Source organism: Eutrigla gurnardus (genome assembly GCF_963514095.1).
Source record: "Eutrigla gurnardus genome assembly, chromosome: 23".
Classification (NCBI taxonomy): Eukaryota; Metazoa; Chordata; class Actinopteri; order Perciformes; family Triglidae; genus Eutrigla; species Eutrigla gurnardus.
The window spans coordinates 14,757,024-14,779,742 of record NC_139934.1 but is presented as its reverse complement, the minus strand read 5'-3'; the positions used below and the strand labels follow the sequence as shown (position 1 = coordinate 14,779,742).

The 22,719-nt window shown below is 41.7% G+C and overlaps 1 protein-coding gene across 5 annotated transcripts in view; it reads left to right on the top strand.

Annotated features, from left to right (window-relative positions):
- Positions 1-22,719, top strand: part of nrxn2b (neurexin 2b) — a 573,287-nt gene that overhangs the window by 43,288 nt on the left and 507,280 nt on the right. For all 5 annotated transcript variants that reach the window (XM_084003189.1, XM_084003188.1, XM_084003186.1 and 2 more), the window contains exon 2: positions 1,678-1,698. In XM_084003189.1, coding sequence (XP_083859315.1) covers positions 1,678-1,698 — 21 coding nt within the window. The remainder of the gene's footprint in view (positions 1-1,677; positions 1,699-22,719) is intronic.

Genomic DNA, 22,719 nt, shown 5'->3' with positions numbered 1-22,719 from the left:
AGTAGCAATAGTGATATTAGTGTCGTTGTAGTACAAACAGTAGTAGCTGCAGTAGCAGCAGGACTAGTAGTAGTAGCAGAGGCAGCAGCAGTTGTAACAACATGAGTAGGAGCTGTAGCTGAATCAGCAGCCCCACAATATTAGGCTACATCCCTGAAGGCATTATTTATTTCACCCTGTGGTTTCAGTTAGCTCCAATATCATTGTTTAAACTCAAGCCCTTCTGAAGAGCTTATAAGTCAATAATAATAATGAATTATTAAGCAGAGATATGATTGGGTGTTGGAATTGGCCGATAAGTTAATATTTTCCAGCCGGCCACCATCAGCCCGTCAACCGGCAATATTTGGATATTCTGGATCTAGATGTTTCCCCCAGCTGTGCAGCCGTCTTTCTTCAGAGGCGGACCATTCATTTAGCAATTAAAAACATCTCCCCAAAAAATGTGAACCTGTGATGTACTCAACAACTCTCATATAGCCTATACATGTGTCTAGTCGCTCAACCCTAGTCTGCAGTAGGGAAATGTTGGAGAGATACCTTTTCAGGGACTGTGCCGGGGTGTTATGGTAAATCTGACTTGCTTACTTTTGTATTGGGCCACCAATGGTGCATTTTAGATTTATAAATGGCTGCTGTTATCATTAAATCTTAATGCTAAAAGCAACTGTAACTATCTAGGCTTCCCAACACATTGGACTTTTGTGGACCATATTTAAAAATAGATTTGCCCTTTTAACTCAAACATGTAGAATATTTTTCACTTTACTTGACCTCATCGTTTTCCATAAATCATATGCCGCTGTGCCCTTTTAGCTCTAAAATGTAAAATATTTTTCACTTTACTTGACCTCATAGTTTTCCATAAATTGGACGCTGCCGTGGCACAAAGCGCCTGCAGTCGTTAATGCTCTGACTCAAATGTTGTAGGAGACCAACACTGACCATTGAACCGGTGCAGCGTGAAGTCACTTTAGAATGTTATTGACCGCACGACAACGTAATACAGAGGTGTCCCATGAAGACCGAGGCCCAGCAGCCACAATTCCAGATCACAATGCCAAGCGCTCCACAGGGATGCCATGCCAGGCTAGAGGCAGATTTAGATTCTCGGCTAGAGCCTCATTTTCCATCATAGGCTTTGTGGAGCGGCAGGCGGCTGTAGTTTTTTATTCTAGCTTTACAGATAGGCCTCTAGAGCTGTGGGGTAGCATTTGTAAGTAAAGTGTCCTGCTGTAGCCAGAACTCTATGACTCCATCTCACTGTATCATTAAACCAGGGAGATGTGTGTGAGAGTCAGTGTTTCTCAGTAGGGGATCGTCTTTGACTGAAGCCTCCTGGTCCCTGTTCTGACTGAGCGTTCTCCACACTCCTGTTGGACGTTTCATGAAAATACAAACATGGATGTCTGTGAAATTATTATGAAATTTGCGAGCTTTCAAGAAAGCAACAGAAAAAAAAGACATCAGATCCGATATTCAGGGGAGCAGACTTGGATTTGTTTTGCTGTCAGATCTCAAGCCTCACTGGCACTCTTTATTTAGATTTTTCTGGTAAAGATTTTGTTTGAAGAAAAAATAGACATTTATTTGAAGAAAAAGTAACACCTAATGAGTCTGCTCTCTTTGTCTTCTCTCTCTCTCTCTTCACGCATTCCCCTTGGACCCTTCCTGAAGCTGAAGAGTATGCTGTTGAAGGTAAGACTGATGCTTTACTTCTCGGGCCCTCTGATGGCTTCCCTTAATGCTGTCATGGATGCTGATGCTGGCTGCTTGTTAATACTGTATGCCCTGTATGCCCTGTGGGGAGGGGCATTGTCAGTTTGGACTGCGGTTATAAGTGACTTCCAGGGGGCCTAAATTACAGTGACAAAATTATCCTTATTTTATCTCTTGTTTATTTTATCTTGTCTTCTTTTACTATGCTTTACCTCTATAGATGTAAGCATACAGTTGTATAATTCACTCAGGACTATATCCATGCACTAAAAACAAATGCAAACGGTTATCAAAGTAGCTTGGTGTCTTTGGATCGTTTTCTACAACATTTTAAGTTAACAAGATGTGACATGGTAATTTTGAGATACGTTCTCCTGCTTTTTCCCCTTCTATCTCTAAAAAAAAGGGGAAGGAAGGCTGCCTGTCAGGGCCCCTGAGGGGCCTCATTAGCTCTAAGGCCAGGCACTAAACCTGCGGCGGGTGTAGGAGACTTTAGACTTCGGTTTGCCTTGGCTTGTCTGTCTGCAGGCTGTTGCCTGCCTCCACGTTGCACAGGTTAAGTGACTCTGTTTGTCAGGCAGATTTGACTCTCAGACAGAAAACGGCTCTTTAAAATATGTGTTGTGGTGGTTGCATGTTTTGGAGCTGCATTTCCTACTTGCTGAGTTTGAGGTGATGGATTACCCGTCACACAGCCTGAACCAGCAGGGGAAATCACTATGACGAACACCCTCTTGCTCAGAGTGTTCTTCTTCTTCTGAAAAGCTTAATGCTGCCTTTACTTCTCAATCTTTATACCATGAGTTGTTTATCGTGTGGCATATTGGAAATATAAAAGCATATGTCATAGCGTCATTTCATTGTTGAACTCTATTTGAGTTCTGGTCTGCACTCGGTATGTAGAATGTGTGCACCCGGCAGAACATGAGAGATGCAAGTCTCCTGTAATGATTGTGTGTGTGTGTGTGTGTGTGTGTGTGTGTGTGTGTGTGTGTGTGTGTGTGTGTGTGTGTGTGTGTGTGTGTGTGTGTGTGTGTGTGTGTGTGTCTGTGTGTGTGTGTCTGTGTGTGTGTGTGCATCCTTACAGTTGGTTCCATGTCAGTACTGATGGGGCCCTTGATGGAATATGTCAGGGGTAGGTAGGGAAGAGGAATATATGATGGCCATCGCACAATTCTGCCTGGGACTGATGGAGATTGAGGTCAGAAACAAGAAAGCTTTGTGAGAGAGGGAGGCGAAGAATGAGCAGAGGAAGGTGATGACGATGGGAAAAACTACTCTGTGACATATCCTAGGGAGGGACCCTTGAAGGGACCTCGGGTCCCCTGCTAACTTTCATCAGATTTCACGAGTAAAACCAGCCTCTCAGAGGCATGTACAAATGTAAAGTCCAGAGTTATAATACAAAGTGATGTAGTACCAAATATTGTCAACACTAGTTTGTCTGGGCATGGTTTTTTTTACAGTTTTTATTACATATTTGAAGTATCCTATAGATATGTAGTTGCACTGGGAGGGGCCTTATGTTGTATGTTAAGCTTCGTTATAATGATATGGGCTCCGAGCAATTTGAAAGGGGAACAGCTCTCCTTGTGCAGAGGCCTAGGTGTTTTCATTAGCATGGATTGGCTCTGATATGAAAGATCCCCTGGGTGTCTAAAGACGTTTATGAAGCATTTTATTTTAACTCAAAATATCCAGGGTTGTATGGAGATATTTACTGAAACCAAAATGTCCTTAAATGATAACACCTCAATTTATTTCTCTTCTAAATTGTGTCATTTAATTAAAAAACAAGGATGGTTGTGTTCCCAGTGTGTCTATATCAACAAAACAGCTCAATAGATTTATTTAATGGCTTATTGTCACAGATACCAAACCCCTCAGAGTGCCACTCCTTTCTCTTCTATTTTTATGGCTTTCCTGTGAACGTATTTGGTCTCATTAATGTCGGTGACCATGTGTCCAAAGGTTGGTTGAGATTGATGATGCACAGAGATGTTGAAAGCCCCCAGGATGCCAGTGGCCCTGGAAGGCGGACGGTGGCCCTTGCTCTTGCACTGTGGGGCGATTGATGATCTGCCTGAGACACTAACCTGTTTTTACTGGCAAGCCAGCCGTGCATTGCCATCTGGGTAGTGATGGTCAGGCATGTCCTCTCTGTCGAGGACTACATTAATTTCATAATGTAAGCACAGGTCTGCCTTGTTATCTGTTGCACTGGTGTTCCTATAGAGGCTAATAAAGAAATGTCTAAGAAGCTGAAGGCAGCGGAAGGTTGAAGGTCAGCTAAATGGACCAAGACGTAGCCGTTTCAACCACCTGGATATAGCAAGTGAATGCAACACCTTACTGAACCGGTGGTGTTAAGAGGGGTTGACAACGAGACTTTAGTGGTAATGATGCTGTTTTTAGGTTGAATGTGCTATCTAAATGTGGTCAGCTGTCCATGAAACCTGAAGAAACACGATACTGAAGAATAGCCTTTTGAATTTCCCTCAAAGTGATGATCTGACGGGACACAGCTCAAGTCCAGTTGGACTGTAAGAGATCACGTCTAACTCTGGTCAGTGTGGCTGTCCTCTGATTATGGATACAGTGACCTGGTACTTTGTTTTGGTGAGGGATGTTCCAAGCTGCCCATGCTGATCTTAATCAATCTGATCAAGGCTAATGATCTTTTCTCCCTGAGCCACGTTCAGACCTCCAACTTAATCTCATCCTCAGGGGAGGGCAATAGCAATCTTTTCTTTTCTCCGGTGTAAAAAATGGAGTTTGATGTTGGCTAGAGATACAGGATTATAGATTTGTATGGGGCCTGTTGTAAAAGGAGATTACTACTGGATCAACCAAACCAGATTATGGATTTTATTCTTATTTACTCAGGAGCAATAAAACAAAATCATCGACTAAAAAGTTGAATGTTTTCTAAATGCGTACGTCAAGGCAACAGAAGGAGAAATCACAGAGTAAAGCAAATATTAAATGTACTGATGTCATTATGGTATTAACCTAGATTCTGTTTGTTTCTGGAACAAATGGTGCTTGTACAGGATCCTTACATTCCAAGTGATGTGAGCATTTTGAATACCATTGACTAAAAAGCAGCCCACGTGGGTTTGATCTTGCCAAACAATGATAACTTGCAAAAGAAATTGAGACAGACAAGTATTTATTTATATAATTGCATAGCATAAGAACGCAATTTGTCCATTATTTCCGATCAATAGAACTTAACTGTGCATTTTTCATTGAGCACACAAGAAATGTGCATTGCTCAAACAAAGCAATCGATTGTGGAAGATTGCTGGCTAGCTTTTTTACTCACAAGCACTTGAAAAGAAAAAGACTCCAAATAAAACAGACAACAAACACACACAAACACACACAGTAACCTCATTGGACGGGGAAAAAGACCAAGGACTGGAAGGGTGGAACAGAATTCAATGGTGTCTTTCTTTAGCTCTGAAATTGCTCAAGAGCCTTTGGACAGTAGGATGCCTTGATGTTGCCTCCGCCTGCCCAGCCGCTGCCAGATGTTGCAGAGAGATAAAGCATCCTCAGGTCCTGGAGGAGCCACAGTCCAGCCATGCCTGTTCTCACAAGACGTTAATTTCACCCCACACGGCTTGCACTCTTTTCTCTCTCTCTATTTCTCTGCTTTGTGATAACAAAGTCGAAAGGGATGGAGTGGGCGTCCACTTGTGAGCAACTCCGGATGCTTCAGTGTCGACATGCGTGGCCACAGGCAATGCTGTTTGCTATAATGGAGAGAGAAATGGATTGGACAATGCATGGACTGGAGCTCTGATGTGGTTTAGTGTTTGTGTGCTTGTCTGTGCGTGAAGAAGAGCATTAGGTGTACCAGATTTTGCCACTCTGCTTAAGGTTTTCTTTGGCAGACTAATACAGTATTAGAACACTTTTACATGGATATGCACATTAGTGTTTTTAGCACATCAGTGTTTTTAGCCAGTATTCTTCATAACTTTATTGGAATCAAACCTTTAGTTGACTATTTTCCCTCTACCTTGCATACACAAGTCGCGGCTTCAGCACTTCTTTCAGTATTACAATGACATCGTATTACAATAAGCTTTGGGAGGGCTTCCAAGGCTTTCTTCATAGTACTCCTTTCTCCTGTGTACTAAAATTAAAATGTGTTGTGCACCTCAGCGCCTTTGTTGCTTTGAAATATGAAACACATATATACAATCTTTTAAGCATTTCCCAATGGACTTTGAGGTTATGGGGTATTTGGAGTTTATATCACCTCATGTCTCGTTTGGTTGTCTTCACCAGCAAATTTATGCCCGGTCAGGGATACAGTCTTCATAATCCTCCTCTCCTTTCGATTCCCTGTACGTCTATCGCTCTATGATTTCCCTCTTCCGTACACCCATCTTTAGCTTTATCCCTGTCTCATCAGTCTCCTATTTTGTGGTGTCTTTTTGCCACCTGTCTGTGTGTGTGTGTGTGTGTGTATATATATACACACACACACACACACACACACACATCTCTTAAGTTACTTTATTACATTCAACAGCTGCCGACTACCGATTTTTGCCAATACTCACTTTATTGACGTGCTTTTTAACAGTAACATCAACAATGTATCCACTGACATTTTAAGTTGCACTTGAAAACTATGTTCTGATAGAAAATACATGTTTTTATATAAAAAAATAAAGACAGTCTTTCTTGACTTCACTTAACTTAAATAATTGTTTGCATATTGTAATGGCAGTAACATCACGAATGAACATTTTATGAATATTGAACCGGCATTAGAGCAGCAAGGATTGGTTTTATGAAACAAATGAGCACAGTCCTCAAGTATGAGCGGCGTGATGATGAAGGGAGGGGGCGGGGCCAGCAAGCAGCGAGACATTTCTCCACTAAACACTCTCAAGAGAGACTCCGCTCGCATTTCAGCACAGACTGAGTTAGCAGGAGCTCCGTGAAATCGAGAACTCGTCTTGTTCATTCACACGCTGCGCCTTTTCACCGTCACCGGGCGGGACCTGCTCTTTTAATGTGGTTGTGCCATGCTGTGACTCTAAATGTTTTTTCAAGTTTGACTTTGTATTCTTGAAAGTAGACAACACTTTGTTGTTAACACAGAGTGTACAACGAACCTTTATGTTGCCATCTTTTGCTGAGATGAAGTCGAAATAATGCATGTATTTCCAGCTGGAAAATGCGTATCTCTCCCCCTCCATTGTTTACGTTTCTGCCGGTATAGCGACTACACGCGACAGTCCGTGAAGGTGTCGGCTAACCTATGTCAACCCCCTGAGACGCACGAAGAAAGCAGATCTTTTTTTTTACTGACAAAAATAGTAACACACCGTGTATTTGGATAAGTAACTTTAATCTGACTACTGGTTTGGCAATAGTAGCGCGTTAGACTACTCGTTACTGAAAAAAGTAGTCCGACTACAGTAACGCGTTACTAAGTAGCGCGTAGTTTTCCACATATGTTGCACTGTGCTAATCCATCTTTGTTCAAATTAAAATGAAGCCAGACTTTCGAGCGGCGTCTTCTTCTGCCATCCATGTTGAGTGAGTGACGTTCTTCGTTCTATCGCGGAGTCTCCGCATGCCGGGCGGAGTAATACAAACAAAGTAGTACGAGCGGAGTAACAAACAAACTGGCGCGGAGTCTCCGCATGCCGGGCAGTGTAATACAAACAAACTAGTGCGAGCGGAGTAAAACAAACAAACTAGTGCGGACGTTTAAGAACCGAAAAAAAAGGATCGCAATTCCAACAGCTTCTTAACGGTTCCGGAACCGGAGGTTAGGAACGAACCGGATCTCGATGCCCAACCCTAGTTACCTCCTTAACTCTCTTCGGTAGGTTAACATATAGGTTGTAGCTAAGAGGCTTTTGTTGAGATGACTCCGTGCTGTGAAATGCAGGTTTTCTGGGTTATTGAACCCTATTAAGAGTCGACTGGAGACGAGAACACAAAGGAATAAGAGGTGGACCCAGGCTAATTTACTGGGGCACAAATGCATTGTGTTTACCACCATTTAGATCTTAACTTGTTTTCACAGCTGTGAATGTAATGGACTCAAATTGAAGAATATATTCAACACTTTAAGACTCCTGTGTTAGCATCAATTGTGAGTCCTTAACAAAGCTCCGACCTTGTTCTTTTAGAGGCTCTAAAGATCTAATAAACTAATGTCCAAAGTAGATTAACCTACCAGAGCTACACTGGCAGTGGTGTCAAAGTGCACTTTAAGCCCTACTGGGAACAGCATATTAGCTTTACATGGGAAGATGAGTAATTATTGCTTGAGCATCTTAGTGATTCCTGACTCTTTTTGAATCTTCAATGTCAGTCATTTGTGTAGACTTTGCTTTTAAAGATACCTGCCAGGAAAGTATGAATGTAATAAAAAAAGAAAGGGAATAAGATTAATCAGTAAAGTCGGGCTTTCAGAAATGGCAAAATTCTTGCCACTCAATCTACAGTGGAACCACAATTCCAAACTAAAGTATTTTCTGTGATTCTCTCGGCTTTTTGCCACTTTGTCTTTGTTCTTGCAGCCATGCAGATGATGTTGCAGATGTTGACAGATATCTTTCAAAAAGTTTGGCCATGTGCATTGTCCTGCAAACCAATCTGTTCTGGATAGAGCTACAAGACATTCAAAGAGACATCAAAACCTCAGCTGATGCTAGGATAGGTTTTGTCATGTGTTGATACAACAATGTGTGTAGACTTGTATCCTGGCGAAATATACTGTATGTATGAGCTCACACTTTTATTGTCACTTTCATAACCAGATTTCTCGATTTATCTTTTCAAAAGTTACTGCTTTAGACTTTTACCTTTCTCTCTACAAAAATTGCCATTATATCCAGAATGTTAGCATCTTCCTGTTGTATACCAGCAGCCTTTTCTGAATTCAATTATGCAATGAAATGCCACTGAATGCAACGTTAAAAGCCCATGCTGGCCAGGTGACACTTTGAGAGATTGCATTTGGGCAGAGCCCGATGAAAAGTCCATCTCCTGCCCGTCGCCCAGCCAACTCTAAAAAACTAAAAGCACCCACTTCCATCCGACTGCAAAGCCAAAAGTGTGAGGAAAGTGGTTACTGCCACATTTTTCTTTCTCATAGGTGTGTTTTTTTGTGTAAAAATGTGTCATACTGTGTGTCTGTGTGTGTGTGTGTTCTGTACAAAGTTCTTTGAACTTTATTAATTATTTGTTGTGGAAAAGATGGTGAAGATGTGTGATACCTTTTTTGTGCCCATGTGTGACAGTGAAAAGGGGAGCTGATGATTTTGAAGTTTGGGTTGTGCCAAATAGGAGTGTATTCACATGGTCCATCCATCGTCTATCCTGTATGAGCTGCACGTGGGGGTGCTGCCATTGTTGATACACAAGTATCTAACGTTACCAGTATGAAGTGGGAGTGATGAGTTCCGTTTTGCAGTGTATTGCTAAATTAGAGATTGTAGAGAACACGTTAATGAGATAAAAGGTTTTATTAGTGACGCCAGTATCATCAGCATATAGGCTGATTTTATGTTGAAGGTTTATGGTATGAATTCCTTTGAATCTAATGTAACATATAGCTGCAGTGAGTGGCTCTATGAAAATAGCAAACAATAAAGGAGAGAGTGGTCATCCTTGTCTGTTGCCCTGGTGAAGTGTGGAACTCTGTGATGTGATTCCCTGTGGTGACTGTTGCTTTGGATGCGGTGATTAGTGTCCTTATTTAATGGGTGAACAACTCCCTGAATACAAATTTTTGTAGTGAGTTGAATAAGTTGAATGCTTTTTCATTGTCTAGTGATTGAATAATTGTCTTGGTAGGAGTTTGTTGTGAGAGGTTGCTGGGATTAAATATTCTACATAGATTATCTGCAGAATGTCTTTTCTTGATGTTTGATCTGGATGAATTAACGTAGAAATGACTAATGGCCTTTTGCAATGATTTTTAAGTCTGTGTTCATAAGTGACAGATGTCGGTAGCTGATAGGGTGAATTGGATCTTTATTGGGTTTAAGTACAACTGATATAACAGCTATATTCATGTGAGAGGAAATTTGTGATTGTATTTTTTTAATTTATTATTATTTAACTACATGTCTGTCAATCTTCTATTCCAGCTTATTTTCGTGTTCCTGTTCTTTTTCTTTTAAATTGTTGAGTATGATATTATTTATATATATTATTTTCCTTTAATTACTGCCTTGCCCGTTTCTCGAGGTATTGATTATGACATTTCTGGGTGGGGGTTGTTTAGTTCCAATAGGGACTCTTTCAACATGAAGGTGAAAAAAAATGGTAAAATCAGAATCTTTGAGAAATGAGGTATTGAGGCACAAGCGGATGAGGGGTTTCATTAATTTATGGTGAGGGACGCTGGTGCGTGGTCACTCATAATAATTGCATGTATGGTGGTTTCAGATACCTTGGGTTGAAGTATATTACTGATCAAAAATAAGTCTAATTGGTAATGATTGGTGTAGTGGGCAGTAGTAAGAATATTCTCTAGGGTTACTCATTCTTCAAACTGTTGCCAAGACCAAAACCTTCTGCACTGTTTTAATACCTCAGTGGAGTTGCAGTTTCTTAAATTGCCAGCTATGCTTTATGGATCAATTGCAGGGTTAATGACTGTATTAATGTCACCAGCGATTAGGATATTTGATGGTTCCTGTAATGTGAAGTAAAGTGGGAACGGGTTAGAGGTTTATAGGTTAGTCGACATTATGTAGGTCGATATGTCTTTGGAGTATTTAAAAGAGCCATGGGGTTAAGTTGGTGTTTCAGAGGAGTTGGCAGTCAATACAAAGTTTGTCTACCACCAGGTATGCTCGATTTTCCTGCAGTCCTTCAGAATTTCCTTTGCACAGACATTGGTTGTTCAGACCAGATTTAGTTATGTTTCTGTTTTTTCTGTTGAAATTGTTCAAACTTTGTAATTATTGCTCAGTGTCCTCTGGAGGATGTTGTTCTCAATGGAAGGTTACTGTATGCTTGCAGTGTCTGGTGAGAGTTTGTGGTGAGTTTTCATGAAGTCTTTGATTCTCTTCCAGGGTTGTCCGGTGTAGTTAAAGGAATGTTAGAAAAAGGAGATGGTCATGCGTGCTTCAGGTTTGTAGGTCCAAGATGGTTTTACTCATTACTTTATTTTCTTTAGTCGTGGTTTCCATTTCTTCGGTTAAAGTTTTTAACACATGAATGTAGTGAATTGTTACTTTTTCAATTGAGGAGATGTGACTGTGGGTGAATTCCATGCTTTAGTTCTTTTATCTCCTTGTCCAGTGAAATGTTGATGCTGGAGAGATCACCCACCTGGATCTGGGTTGTTTGGGATGGTAGATCCTCTGTGTCAGTGATGAGACTCATTTCTTTTGGTGGGTAGGATGCTGCTGTCGGAGTTCATGTTGTTCTGTTGGAGCAAGCAGAGATCGATGAATGATTCCAAGTCTGAGGAATTCTCCACTGTGCTAATTATCTGTCCCGCGTGAGATGCAGAAAAAGAAACAGTCCTGCAGTTTCTGTGTTTTTTTTAATGTGATTTCTTAAAGTCTGCGATGATCTGGCTGCCTACAGCTGAATACGGGTTCCGCCATGTTGGATCACACCTCCGTTGTCTGGTTTCCGCCATCCGCCATGCTTCGACAGCTAAAGCAACGTTCCCAACCATGCTGAGTCCGTACTCTTTGCAATAAATGCAATGCATAATGTTGGCTGTTTTATCATATCTAACCGGAGACCCAATCAAACGATGGGTTCTTAAAATTAGGCCCAACCAGACCGCCTGCTTCACCACACCGGCTCGGAGTCTGATGAGACAGGACTGGGCATCAGTGAGGATATGGATGGTGAAGTGGTTAACTCCGACGATGATGTCATATCTGTGCTGGGATAGGTGGTGATACGGGCTCAGCACCTTTCTATCTGAAAAACCATCTACAGTTTTCTTCATTTTTGTCTCTCAAGGGGGAGCAGAATAACGTCAGTTTCACACGTAGTATATCGAGGCTTACACATTCTGATTTCTTTTTACCACCAACATTCAGTGAAAAGGATACCGAGGTCAGTGCCAATCAGAGACAAAGGCCCGCCCCTACTCTGCCTCTGATTGTATCAGACCAGGGTATTGTTTTTTGCTGCTGGTGGGGGAGGAACCCATAATGCTAGACAGAGAGACAAGCTAAAGGTTAGGCGCCCCAGTGCGACCAAGGGGCATTTTAAATCACACTGGACATATGTCTTGTTTGAGGACATCCTTTGTTTGTGGTCCATCATTAATTTAGCAGGCCTACAATTATGTATGAAGGGCTGTTGGTGGCAAAGAGGTGGTGTGGAGAGATATGTCTGGTAAAATTGAGATCAACAGGCAGGTGGGATGAATGAGAGTGACCATTAAAAGAAGGGGGCATGGGGAATAGAGCTATTCTCTCCTCATCCTTCCCTCAATCTCATAATGGGAAAATAGTTACACTTCAGTGAGCTTGTTTTGCCACTGAGGACCTTGCTTTGCTCGTTTGTAAAAATTATATTCTTTTGGGATACAAGTGGGGTAGAATGGAGAATGTGTTTTTTTTTTTTCTCTTGCTCCTTCGTCCTTTTCTTTCTCTCGCTCAATGTTTTATCCTTTTTTTTCCTTTCTGGCTGTCTTTTGCAATCACCGTCTAGTTCTCTCAGCATGTGTTATTTTTTCTTGCACTGACCCGGCTTTTACCTTGATTCTTTTCTTGGTTTTGTTATTTTGACTTCCCTCCTTTTGCTTTTCAGGTTTCATTCAATCAGGTTTAAACATAAATGCAGTATGATTTGACCTTAAACACTTTTACAACATTAGTTCATAGGTGTTTTTTTTCTATTAACCTTCAGACCTACATGGCCACCGTCTGAATAATTGCTGTCTTTTGATGCAGTCAACACTGTCTCAGTGGAAAATCAGATCAAACTAAAGCATTTTTATTAGTTAGAATGGTGCAGTGATTTGGAGTCAGTCAAACAATGCATTTCACCAGTTTAAGCCTTTTGTAAGGAAACACTAAGCTGACAACATGTCCTTCAGCCAGACACTGCAACCCAAAAAAGCTCTGCCAAGCATGATAACTGGTTGTTGTTGTTGTGTTTAAAGGCCATGGGGTGTGAAAAGTAAATAGATTAAAAATTAAAAATAAATTTCAAGATATGTTGATATTTCGGGGACTAGAATCAACTGGACTGGCCAAAATGTGAAAACCAACAATTCCTAAATCCCACAAATATATTTGGGCTCAAGCTGACACAATGGCTCTGTAAAGAACCCTGATGTATGTTCTCTAATTTAGTCCGTCTCTTATACCAGAGTGTATGTCTGTGGCTTAGAGATTGAGACTGAAAAAGGCTCCACTTCTTCTCAACTGTGGATAACTGGTATTGGCCTCGGATTTAGTGTTCTCAGACTCAAGCCAACAATTTAGTCTAACTGTTCGCTATCCAGGATCAAATCTGCAAAGTCACAGGTTTAGTCAGATTTAGATGGATTAGGACCAGGCCTTTTAAAGTTTAGCCCATGTACAAATTTACTTTCTGACATGCTGTAGCTCTTTGGTGAAACTTAAAATACCTTGCAGAAATAAATCAGCATTAAATGAAATTATACAAATTGTCTTTATCAGCAAGATCATCATTTTGGATACTGTGGGAATAGTCTTTTTTTTATCCTTTACTTCTTCTAAATGCCATCTAATTATAAATAAGGTATGTGTGTTTTGTGTGAGTTACATTTACATTTAGGTCATTTAGCAGACACTTGTCAAAAGAAAGAAACCACAACATATCATTGCCGATAAAGTAAGAGCTAAAAAATAGAAATAGTGTTGAGTCCTCGTCTGAGTAAAGTAGAAGCGTAAAGTAGTAGAGGTGTGTGTGTGTGTGTGTGTGTGTGTGTGTGTGTGTGTGTGTGTGTGTGTGTGTGTGTGTGTGTGTGTGTGTGTGTGTGTGTGTGTGTGTGTGTGTGTGTGTGTGTGTGTGTGTGTGTCGCATAATTCAAGAACCGCTAAAGTTACCAGAAAGTATTTGCAATAGTATTTTGTTCTTTAAAAGAAAGGAGCTGTAGTATTTGGGCATAGTTACAAGTCCACTAATTGATGACGTAAGCAAGGTGCGCCACAGTCCTGTATAAAAAAATTAAGGTTGGCGGCACACACACGCCGGAGTGAGACCGAAGCACATTGTGTGTATTTATTAGATCCGAGCTGTGAATACTACACGTTCCATCTACTTGCTGTTGCTGTGGACCTAAGGACTTGCAGTGTCAAAGTTGGTACCATTTGGACAGTTTTCAATAGTAAACTTTGAGGAAACAAGCAAACAGCTCTCTGCTCAGCAGCGGGGGCGGGGCTTTGGGATTCTGCTGACTACAGGCTGTGACTTATTGACTGTAGTTCACTTCAGCCTGCTGGATGCTGGCTGTACTAACTGCGACCGACCTCTTCGTGACAACCCCGGAGTCGATGAGAGCGGTTCTGTGGTAGAACATGGTTCTAGACGGTGCTGCATTCAGCACTTCAGGGGGCAGCCGCCTCTCCCTGTATGTGCACTGCACTACTATCAATACAATACAATGGAGACATCTCACAGGGATCATGTTGGTCCAACTCAAATTGATTATAATAGGGGGAGGATTATAATAACCATTTCTTGTCATGCAGATTACAATTGTATTGACATTGTTATATTTAATATAGTAACTTAAAATAATGAAACGCATAGCTCTGCTATTTACTGTTTTATTGACAGTTTCAAAATGCTATTTGAATTACTATTAAATGACTGTGTATATTTCAAATACAGTACTGTATATAATATTTAGATAACTGTTGTCCACATTATAATTACTATAATTATTGATTGCGGACTTTCTTGTCATTCATAAAAATCAACGTCATTAGTTGGTGCAAAATGTAGACGGCCACTCTGCTGACAATATTAATACATGTGATGATATTTCAGTTTGAAAAAGTGCAGTATGGGGGATTTGTGCTACTCTACACTTTTCCCCGTGGAAAATGAGCCTTGGATTCTAGTCAAAGATGACAAAATTCCAAATACGATACAACAGGGCATTTCTTAATGTATCACAGCCAGGCTTATGCCAGGATCTGCACACCACTCACAAAATACAAATGTCCTGCTTAGCTTTCTTTGGCTTAGTTTTTTGGCATTGATTAAAACTTTTCCAAACATTTTTCATCAATGTTTGATTAATATTTGCTGCCCTGCGACTGCTATCTTCACAGCTTTAACTCTGTCTTCTACATTGTGAACCGGTATGAACTGAGTCTGCGTTTTATATATCAGGCTTTCATTAGCATTATTTAAAATCTGCTTTGTGGAGTAGCAAACGCCTGGATTTATTCACTAGCTTTGCTCCTTTTAGGGTTGTTATAAGAGCACGGTGTGCTGTTGCAAGATGGTTTGTGATCGACAAAACAGACCTTGCAGAGACAAATAAATAGTTAAACTGTCCCTTTCATGACATCCTTGCAGACAAAGGTCCTGTTTTTTTTCCCTCTGTACTGTCAGTTTGGTCCAACCACTATGATGGGTTGTTATCAGAAACACCATAAATGTGTGCAGCTGCTGCCATAAAGCATCTTCTTATGGGTCTTATTTATTTATCTGTCGCCTATTCCATGCTCTGGGCCGGGGAGGAGGAGCTTTAATGCCACGGACCTTTAGTGCTCACTTAGTGGGCTGGCTTGGGCCTGGAAGTAGAAATGGAGGGAATATATGGAGGACAAGAGTCTACATGTAGATGAAGAGCAAGGGGCAAAGGAAAGGAGTGCCAAGAGATAGATAGGGATATGAAATAAGAGAGAAGAGATGGAGAAAGAGGAAGATGAGTTGGTAGAAAATCTCAAGAGCTGAGGCGTCAAACCAGCAGGCTGCCTGAGAGGAAGGAGACATGGCCTAGATACTTCACTGTTAATGACTGTTCTGCTAGGCCAGGGTTTCATTTTGTCAACTAAGCCAGTGTCATCTATAAAATGTTATGCACACCATGTGGCCATTCAGCCCTGTGTGTGTTTGTGTGTGTGGGGGGGATTTCACAAACCATAGTCTTCACATTATGTCTCTAACACATCATACACTTGTTGTGGTACAGCATCGGCTAAGATGTGCAGCACCCCCAAAGCTCCACAATCTCACCAATTAATGGGTCATGCAGAATATGCCCCACATTGCTTGGATAATTCCATTACCAAATGTCCATTAAATACATCCTCCGAGGAGGTTTGAAATTCCGACCACAAGTCCGCGTATCAAGAGGTCAGGCAGTTTCATTTTCAGGATTGATTTCATCCGAACTCTCCACTGACCATGTAGAAAGCAAGCAGTGTACCAATCCTGGTGCCACAGGTGGCTACTAAACTTGTAATCCAGATTGAGACTTTAACTTTATCCTAGCAATTTGCTTTCTCCAGCATTCTCCAGCAAACCATTTGTTTTCATGGCTTGACAGTTGGCAATGAATGAAACCGATCCAATCCCCCAGAACTTCTTCCTTCCTCCTTCTGATCTGTCTCCCTTTGCTGACTTGAGACAGACAAATAAACATGCTTACACCTGCGGATAGTATATCCACTTCACTCTGTAATAGTGTGTGTGTGTGTGTGTACATGTCACTGAGTGTGTGTGCATGAGTGAGTGAAAGACGGTGCGTGTGCGGGGCCCAGATTAATCTGTCACACAGGCTGTGAGTGGTCCCAGACAGGCTGATCAATGTGGGGCCAGCTTGCAGATAATGAACTGGTTAGGTCTCCCCTGATGCCTTTAATTGAACAAGTGTCGCTGGCTCGGCCCATCTGGACAGAAAGCATCCTGGGAATAGGGAATAGTTTTCATGTGGACCGTGGTCTGAATGGCTGTTAAGGAAGCGTAACCCTAACCCTGTGAATAGTTCAGGGGACGGGACAGGGGTTCCATGTGGGGGGACGAGCAAACAGCTCTCATCTTTAAGCTAAATGTGCACCTGTTAGTGCACGAGTGTCTGCTCGTTGTCAAATAAATGACTGTGCACTGTGATACTGAACTAATTTCTCAGTTCAGTGAGGCTTTATGTGTTTGCTAATCTTACATGTGCAGAGAGAGAGGGTCTTGTGTAGTTTTCCCCCCCATCTTAGTCAATATTGTTTGACTTCATCTGGAGAGGTTTTTAGCCAGTTTCCCCTGGTTTTTTTTCTGTGTGTGTGTGTGTGTGTGTGTGTGTGTGTGTGTGTGTGTGTGTGTGTGTGTGTGTGTGTGTGTGTGGGTGTGTGTGTGGGTGTGTGGGTGTGTCTGTCTAGCTCTCAGGACCAGTGTAGGTGGATTGTACTACTGGCTGCCTCTTCAATTGGAGGTGTAATGCCTCTTCAGTCATAGGTACAACAAGAAGAAGGAAGTCCCTCAATGTACTCTCTTGCTCCAGTTCCTTAAAATATAAAGTAGATTTACTTACATCCAGGAGGACTGAAGGCATAACCATAAACTGCCTAAGGGTATTGCTTCTGCATGGAGGGAGAATTTATTACAGTCGGGGAATTGTTTTTTTGCATGTGCCGTATGTGTTTTACTGTTTAATTCTTTACCACTGTCAAAGGTCCTATTGTGAAATCCACAGGCACTAGAAAGTGCAAGCTGAACAATTCAACGCCTTAAGCGAGTGGCCCTGTTGAAAAAGATAAGGTCAGAACTCCACTCCTGATTTAGAGGATACAGAGCAGCTCCCATCTGGACACTGACACAAGCAGCCTCCCTCCTCTCTGCAAGCCAAGTCAATGAAGAGACCTTCTACCTGCCTTGTTCGCTGTTACTCCTCTCAGTCAGACGGAGCCCCTATACACTATTCATAAACTTGGGCAGAGGGTTGTCTGACCTTTTTGCAGAAATGTTAGGGCAAATTAGTTGTCAGAGTAGTGGACGTGGCGGACATGCTAAACCTTAGCTCCTGTTCCGTACGCCTCCACCTTCCTTCCCCCCCCCCCCCCCCCCCCCTTTTTCACATGGTACCTGCCCTTTCTTCTTCTGTAGTGTTAATCCCACCACCACCACAGACAGGCATTGTTGTCTCTGTTACCATCTTCTGATTGCAGAATAAGACGGCCACATATTTTGAATCATGATGATCATGCAAGTTCACAAATTTGAACAGGCCTTCAAAAGCTTCAAATGTGATACCATAAAACGTCCATGCGGTCCGTTCCTGCTGAAAGCTTTTCCTCCCAGGTGAAGTGCAGGTCTGTCGTTTCAGTCCGGAATTAAAAAAAGAAAATCTTTACAGCAGTCTGCTGCGCATCCTTTGTAAATCACTGCCCTAATTCAGTCTATACATCACCCATCCCTGAATTACGATCATCCTCTTCTCCCTGAATACAGAGCAGCTCATAATGAGCCCAAATGCAAGCAGCACCCTTTTAAAGCAGAGGAAACACGAAGCTTGCTGAGCTGCTGGCCCCCAGAGTCTACGCATATTCATTACCTTACGTAATGGCTTTTTAAAATAAACACTATTGCATTAAGCAAACATTAGTTACTCCTGCACAGTAATTAGCTACTCGAGATTGTTTGTTGTGTATTACTTAATGCTGGTGCACTTTTTCAAAACATGGAACAAGACTGAAAGTTTGGGGTTACTCAGGACCATGCCATACATTTAAGTCTCCAAAAGAACTATAAGATTATTTGAGCAATATCTCACACAGGTTTTATAGTTGTTATGCTGCTGGATATCAGACTGAAGGGTACCAGATAGTAATGTAGTAATTGAGGAGCTCCTTAAGCCTTCGGCATTCATCAGCTTTGCATGGACATTCAGGTTTGATCACCAGATACAGGCAGGTTTTCTTTCCATGTTTACTTGTGATCAAAATGCCCTTCATTTCCACTATTCCCTTCTACTTGGCAATTTGTCCTCCGCCTGAACTTGATCTTATCTTGTGGTTCAGGGCTTAAACTCATCCCCTCTCCCTGCAGACGCCTTGCCTCAACTTTCTGACCTTAGCTTGACACTGATCCTGTCTTTTGAAGACAAGCGAAGATCAAGTGCGGATCAAGGGGTTTGTCGCTCTGGTGATACGCTTCTTTTGTTTTTTCCCCCCCTTGTCTGTGATTTGTATTTGTCTTTGCTCTGTGGGTCGATGCTTCTTGCATGCTAAACACATGCAGTAATTGGGTGTGTGCCTGTTTGCAGCCGGCTCAGGCTCATTATATAGCTCGAGAGGAAATCTATGGCAGTGTGATAAACATATTGCTAAGTAAGGGGATTGTAAGCCTGTGAGTGTCATTGCGCCCAGCACTGTGTACACAGGATGACAGTGTATGTGGACACATGCACACACAACTTGTCACCTGGGGTCAGCGATGTCACCACTGTGGCAACACCTAGCAGCACTGCGCAATTAAATACCCACCGTTGTGTATATATTCCCTACTTAAAAATTCTGCTTCTATTTCCAGTCTACATGTTGATACGCCAGTGACTGTCTTTGCAGAGCTCCGAGCTGCTCAGCTTAAACACGATCCCCACTTCTCACCAGCTCCACACACACCGAGCCGGCAAACCAGCCAGTGTTTACCAATCAGTTACTGTCGCCATGTCACATCCCGCGTGCCCTTACCGTTTACCGAAGGCCATGATTAAGTGCCATGATGGAACGCATCAACATCCATTTCATCCATATTTGATGAATGAATGTCTGCCTCTTATTACACACAACAGGAGGAAGCTGTAATCAACGTTCACACACTGTGAATAATTATTTACCCCGATAATAAGCTGTGTTTATACAGAACAAGGTTGATTTTTCCCTCCATGTCTATTTCTTTCTATGATAAAGAGAACTCTGATTAGGTAATAGCATTACTGATTTCCTGATGTTTTGTTATTAACTTACTTGCTCTGCTCCCTGCTCTGTCAACTAACAGTATTAGCCCCCTTGACAGAAAAACCATCAAAACATTCTCATCTCCAGGATTTGGTCATCGCCAGAATAAATGTATCAACGGAGAACCTGACACTGTCATTTGGTGGTGCTAATGATATGGCCTAATAACCTAGCAGGGTTCCATTACGGACTCCACACAGACTTGACGGTGGATCATGGCTGCGCTGGGCGTCTTCTGCTCAATTTCAGAGTCACCCTGTAAACCTTTAGATTTTTATGAGCTGGACCCCATTTCTGCAGGGCAGCATCACATTAAAGAGAATGTGGATCCACAAATGAGGTCAGCAGAGCGGGCTGTCACATTAAGGGCATAGGAATCATAGTGTCTGACTCCTACCTATTGCAAATGGCATGTAAAGATTAGCATATAGAAACTGAGACTGATTATTAGAACATATATATGAGGACAGGGTCACATTGAAACTGTAACATACCACTCAGTCTCCAGTTTATTAATACACCGAGCTAGTAAAACAGTCCTCCCTTCATAGAGATTATAATATGTACTGCATTTGTGTTTTTTTTAGCATACCGTCATTGATGTGAGTGAAGTGGACACAATAATATAAACTGTTTTTGCCCCCAAACTGTGTCCTTAAAAAATTGGGACATACTGATAGAGAGTCTGATCAAATACGTACATTCACTTAACAGTTTTATCTATTCTAAAATGTTAATTAAATACATATCCGGCACTTTGAAATAATAGGAGTAGACATTTTGACTTTGGTTTACCCTATTTTAATGAGCTAATTCATCAAAATACTTAAAGTCTTGGAAAGGTTAGATTGCAGCAGGTCAGTCAATTTTTCAGACATGGGTATTTGATTTCTTCAACTCCATATTATTTCCACAAACATCCAGATAAAAAGCTTGAATACCCACAGAGTCATGTGTGGTGAATATAACCATCTGAAACATGACCTTGTGACGTTTACAGCCATTGGTGCAGATTTGCTTTACTCTGTCGAGTAACATGGATGAATGCAGGTGCTCTTTTTTTTAAATGGATTTCAATCTTTCCTTCTCCAGCAGCCTGAAGGAAGGAAGAATAAAAGGGGTTACAATCAAAGCATCCATTATTACCAGCCATTTCTTGTTTTTAATTATTCTCCATCTCCACATTGTTTGTCTTGTACTACGCACTGAACAGAATGGAGGGTGGGTATCTTTAGAGTTTGTTTGTTTATCTTTATTTGTTGGATTTTATATGTTGTATTCGTTTAGTTTTTTCTAAAAATTCAACATTTTGTACTACTCCAATAGAACACACTTGATGGAAAAAAAAGTTTTCATGCTGAGACAAAAAATAATGTCTTCTGTCTTGCCCGTGATCTATTTCTTGCTCCAGATGTTTGCTTGAGTAGTGCCGAGGAGTCCTGGTTCCTCAGGACCAGTCAGCCATTATTTCAACAAATTAATTCAATCATATCTGTAATGAGCAATGAAAGGACCGCAGTAACAGTATTTTATGGCTCATGTTCCTCATAACATTTCTCTAGTCCGTTTCCTTCCTTCCTTCTTGCAGAATTCACACTCAACCTGCCATCGCGTCCCCTAGCAAGACTGGAGTACACGCCATTTAATAACAGCTACCTATGTAGGACTGGGCTATTTCCTGGAATAAAAGCATGTGTCTCTTTGTTCATCTGTTCATTGTATCCACCATATAGTTGGGTGAGGTAACATTTACTACAAGTCCCCTCTCTATTCACTACACTGTGTGTAGGCCTACATGACACACTGCTAATACATAGGACCCGTGGATATCAAGAGCTTTCCTTCCACACTCTACTTCCTTGAGTCTTCAGAAACTCAATCGCCAAATATGAACGAGATCTGAGGACAGAAATGCATACAGACAGACGGGCAGACAGACTCCTTTTTAGTTGGTCATGTTGGCTATGTTACGGTGATGTCCAGGAGGTAAGTGTTGACAGAGCAGGGAATACAAACTTAAATGAATTGGAATTTTTACACAACTGTATCAGAAGGTAGCAGACAGCCACACTGGCCATTAGCCCACCAAGCAATCCCAAAGATCCCGAAGAGACCAATTTACCTGCTATTTATTGCAACAGCAATTTAAATGGGAGACGGAGGACACCCAGAATGGCATGTCTTGTTATTGCTATTTCCCTTCTTAATTATTGCCACCGTTTGGGGGCCCCAAATGAACTGTCCTCTTTACCCCTGTTTTTTTTTTTTTCAGACTTCACCCTATAATAACCCTGTGTTATTAGTAGTCATTAGTGTTCTCCATAGCGGACTGTTCACTTCACACCCGCATCTGCTAAACTCCATCTAATCAGGACTACTTTCCCTAGGCAGCACAGATTAGCACATCTAAGGAGCTGAATGTCCAAAGTAACAGGTGCACTGTTTATCCTCCTCATACAGTAAGCCTAATAGATGCGACTCAAGTCTCCTTCTGTTGTGGAAAATAACTGAATGCTGTGGAATGTAAGCAGCAGTTGTGGTTCAGAGAGAACCCACAGGATGAATAAGGAATTTTGTGTGAGAACGTGTTGCATTACAGCAGTTGTTGTCCATCTTTGGTCCTTTATTAAATCTCTGCTTGTGAGTGAAGCACATTGTTTGCACTCATGTCTCTCATTGTGTGCTGTTATGGGTTTAAAGATCACATGAATAACGAGCATAAATTCCAAATGCCTCATTCTTATTGTAGTCAATAACTGGACCCATGCCTGTTTGAGAGCAGCATGCGTACAACCCCTGTTGGCAGAATGCATAAATGATGCCCGGGCATATAGGGTCATTATCCTCTCTGTCTCTGTCAGTGAGTAGATCTGTTCCTGTATCAGAGCTGCTTCACACTGTGTTCTGACTTTCAACCATCCAAAGAGCTCTGTGCTGCCCCCTCTCCATTACAACCGCAGCTGCTTTTATTTGACCTGAGCTGCCAACCCCCCAAAAAGAAAGTCCCTCTGTTGAATAATCAAGCAGCCTGGTGTACGTGTGTGGGAGGGGGTGGTATCATTATGAAAATGTTCTGAGATGGGCAGACAATGCT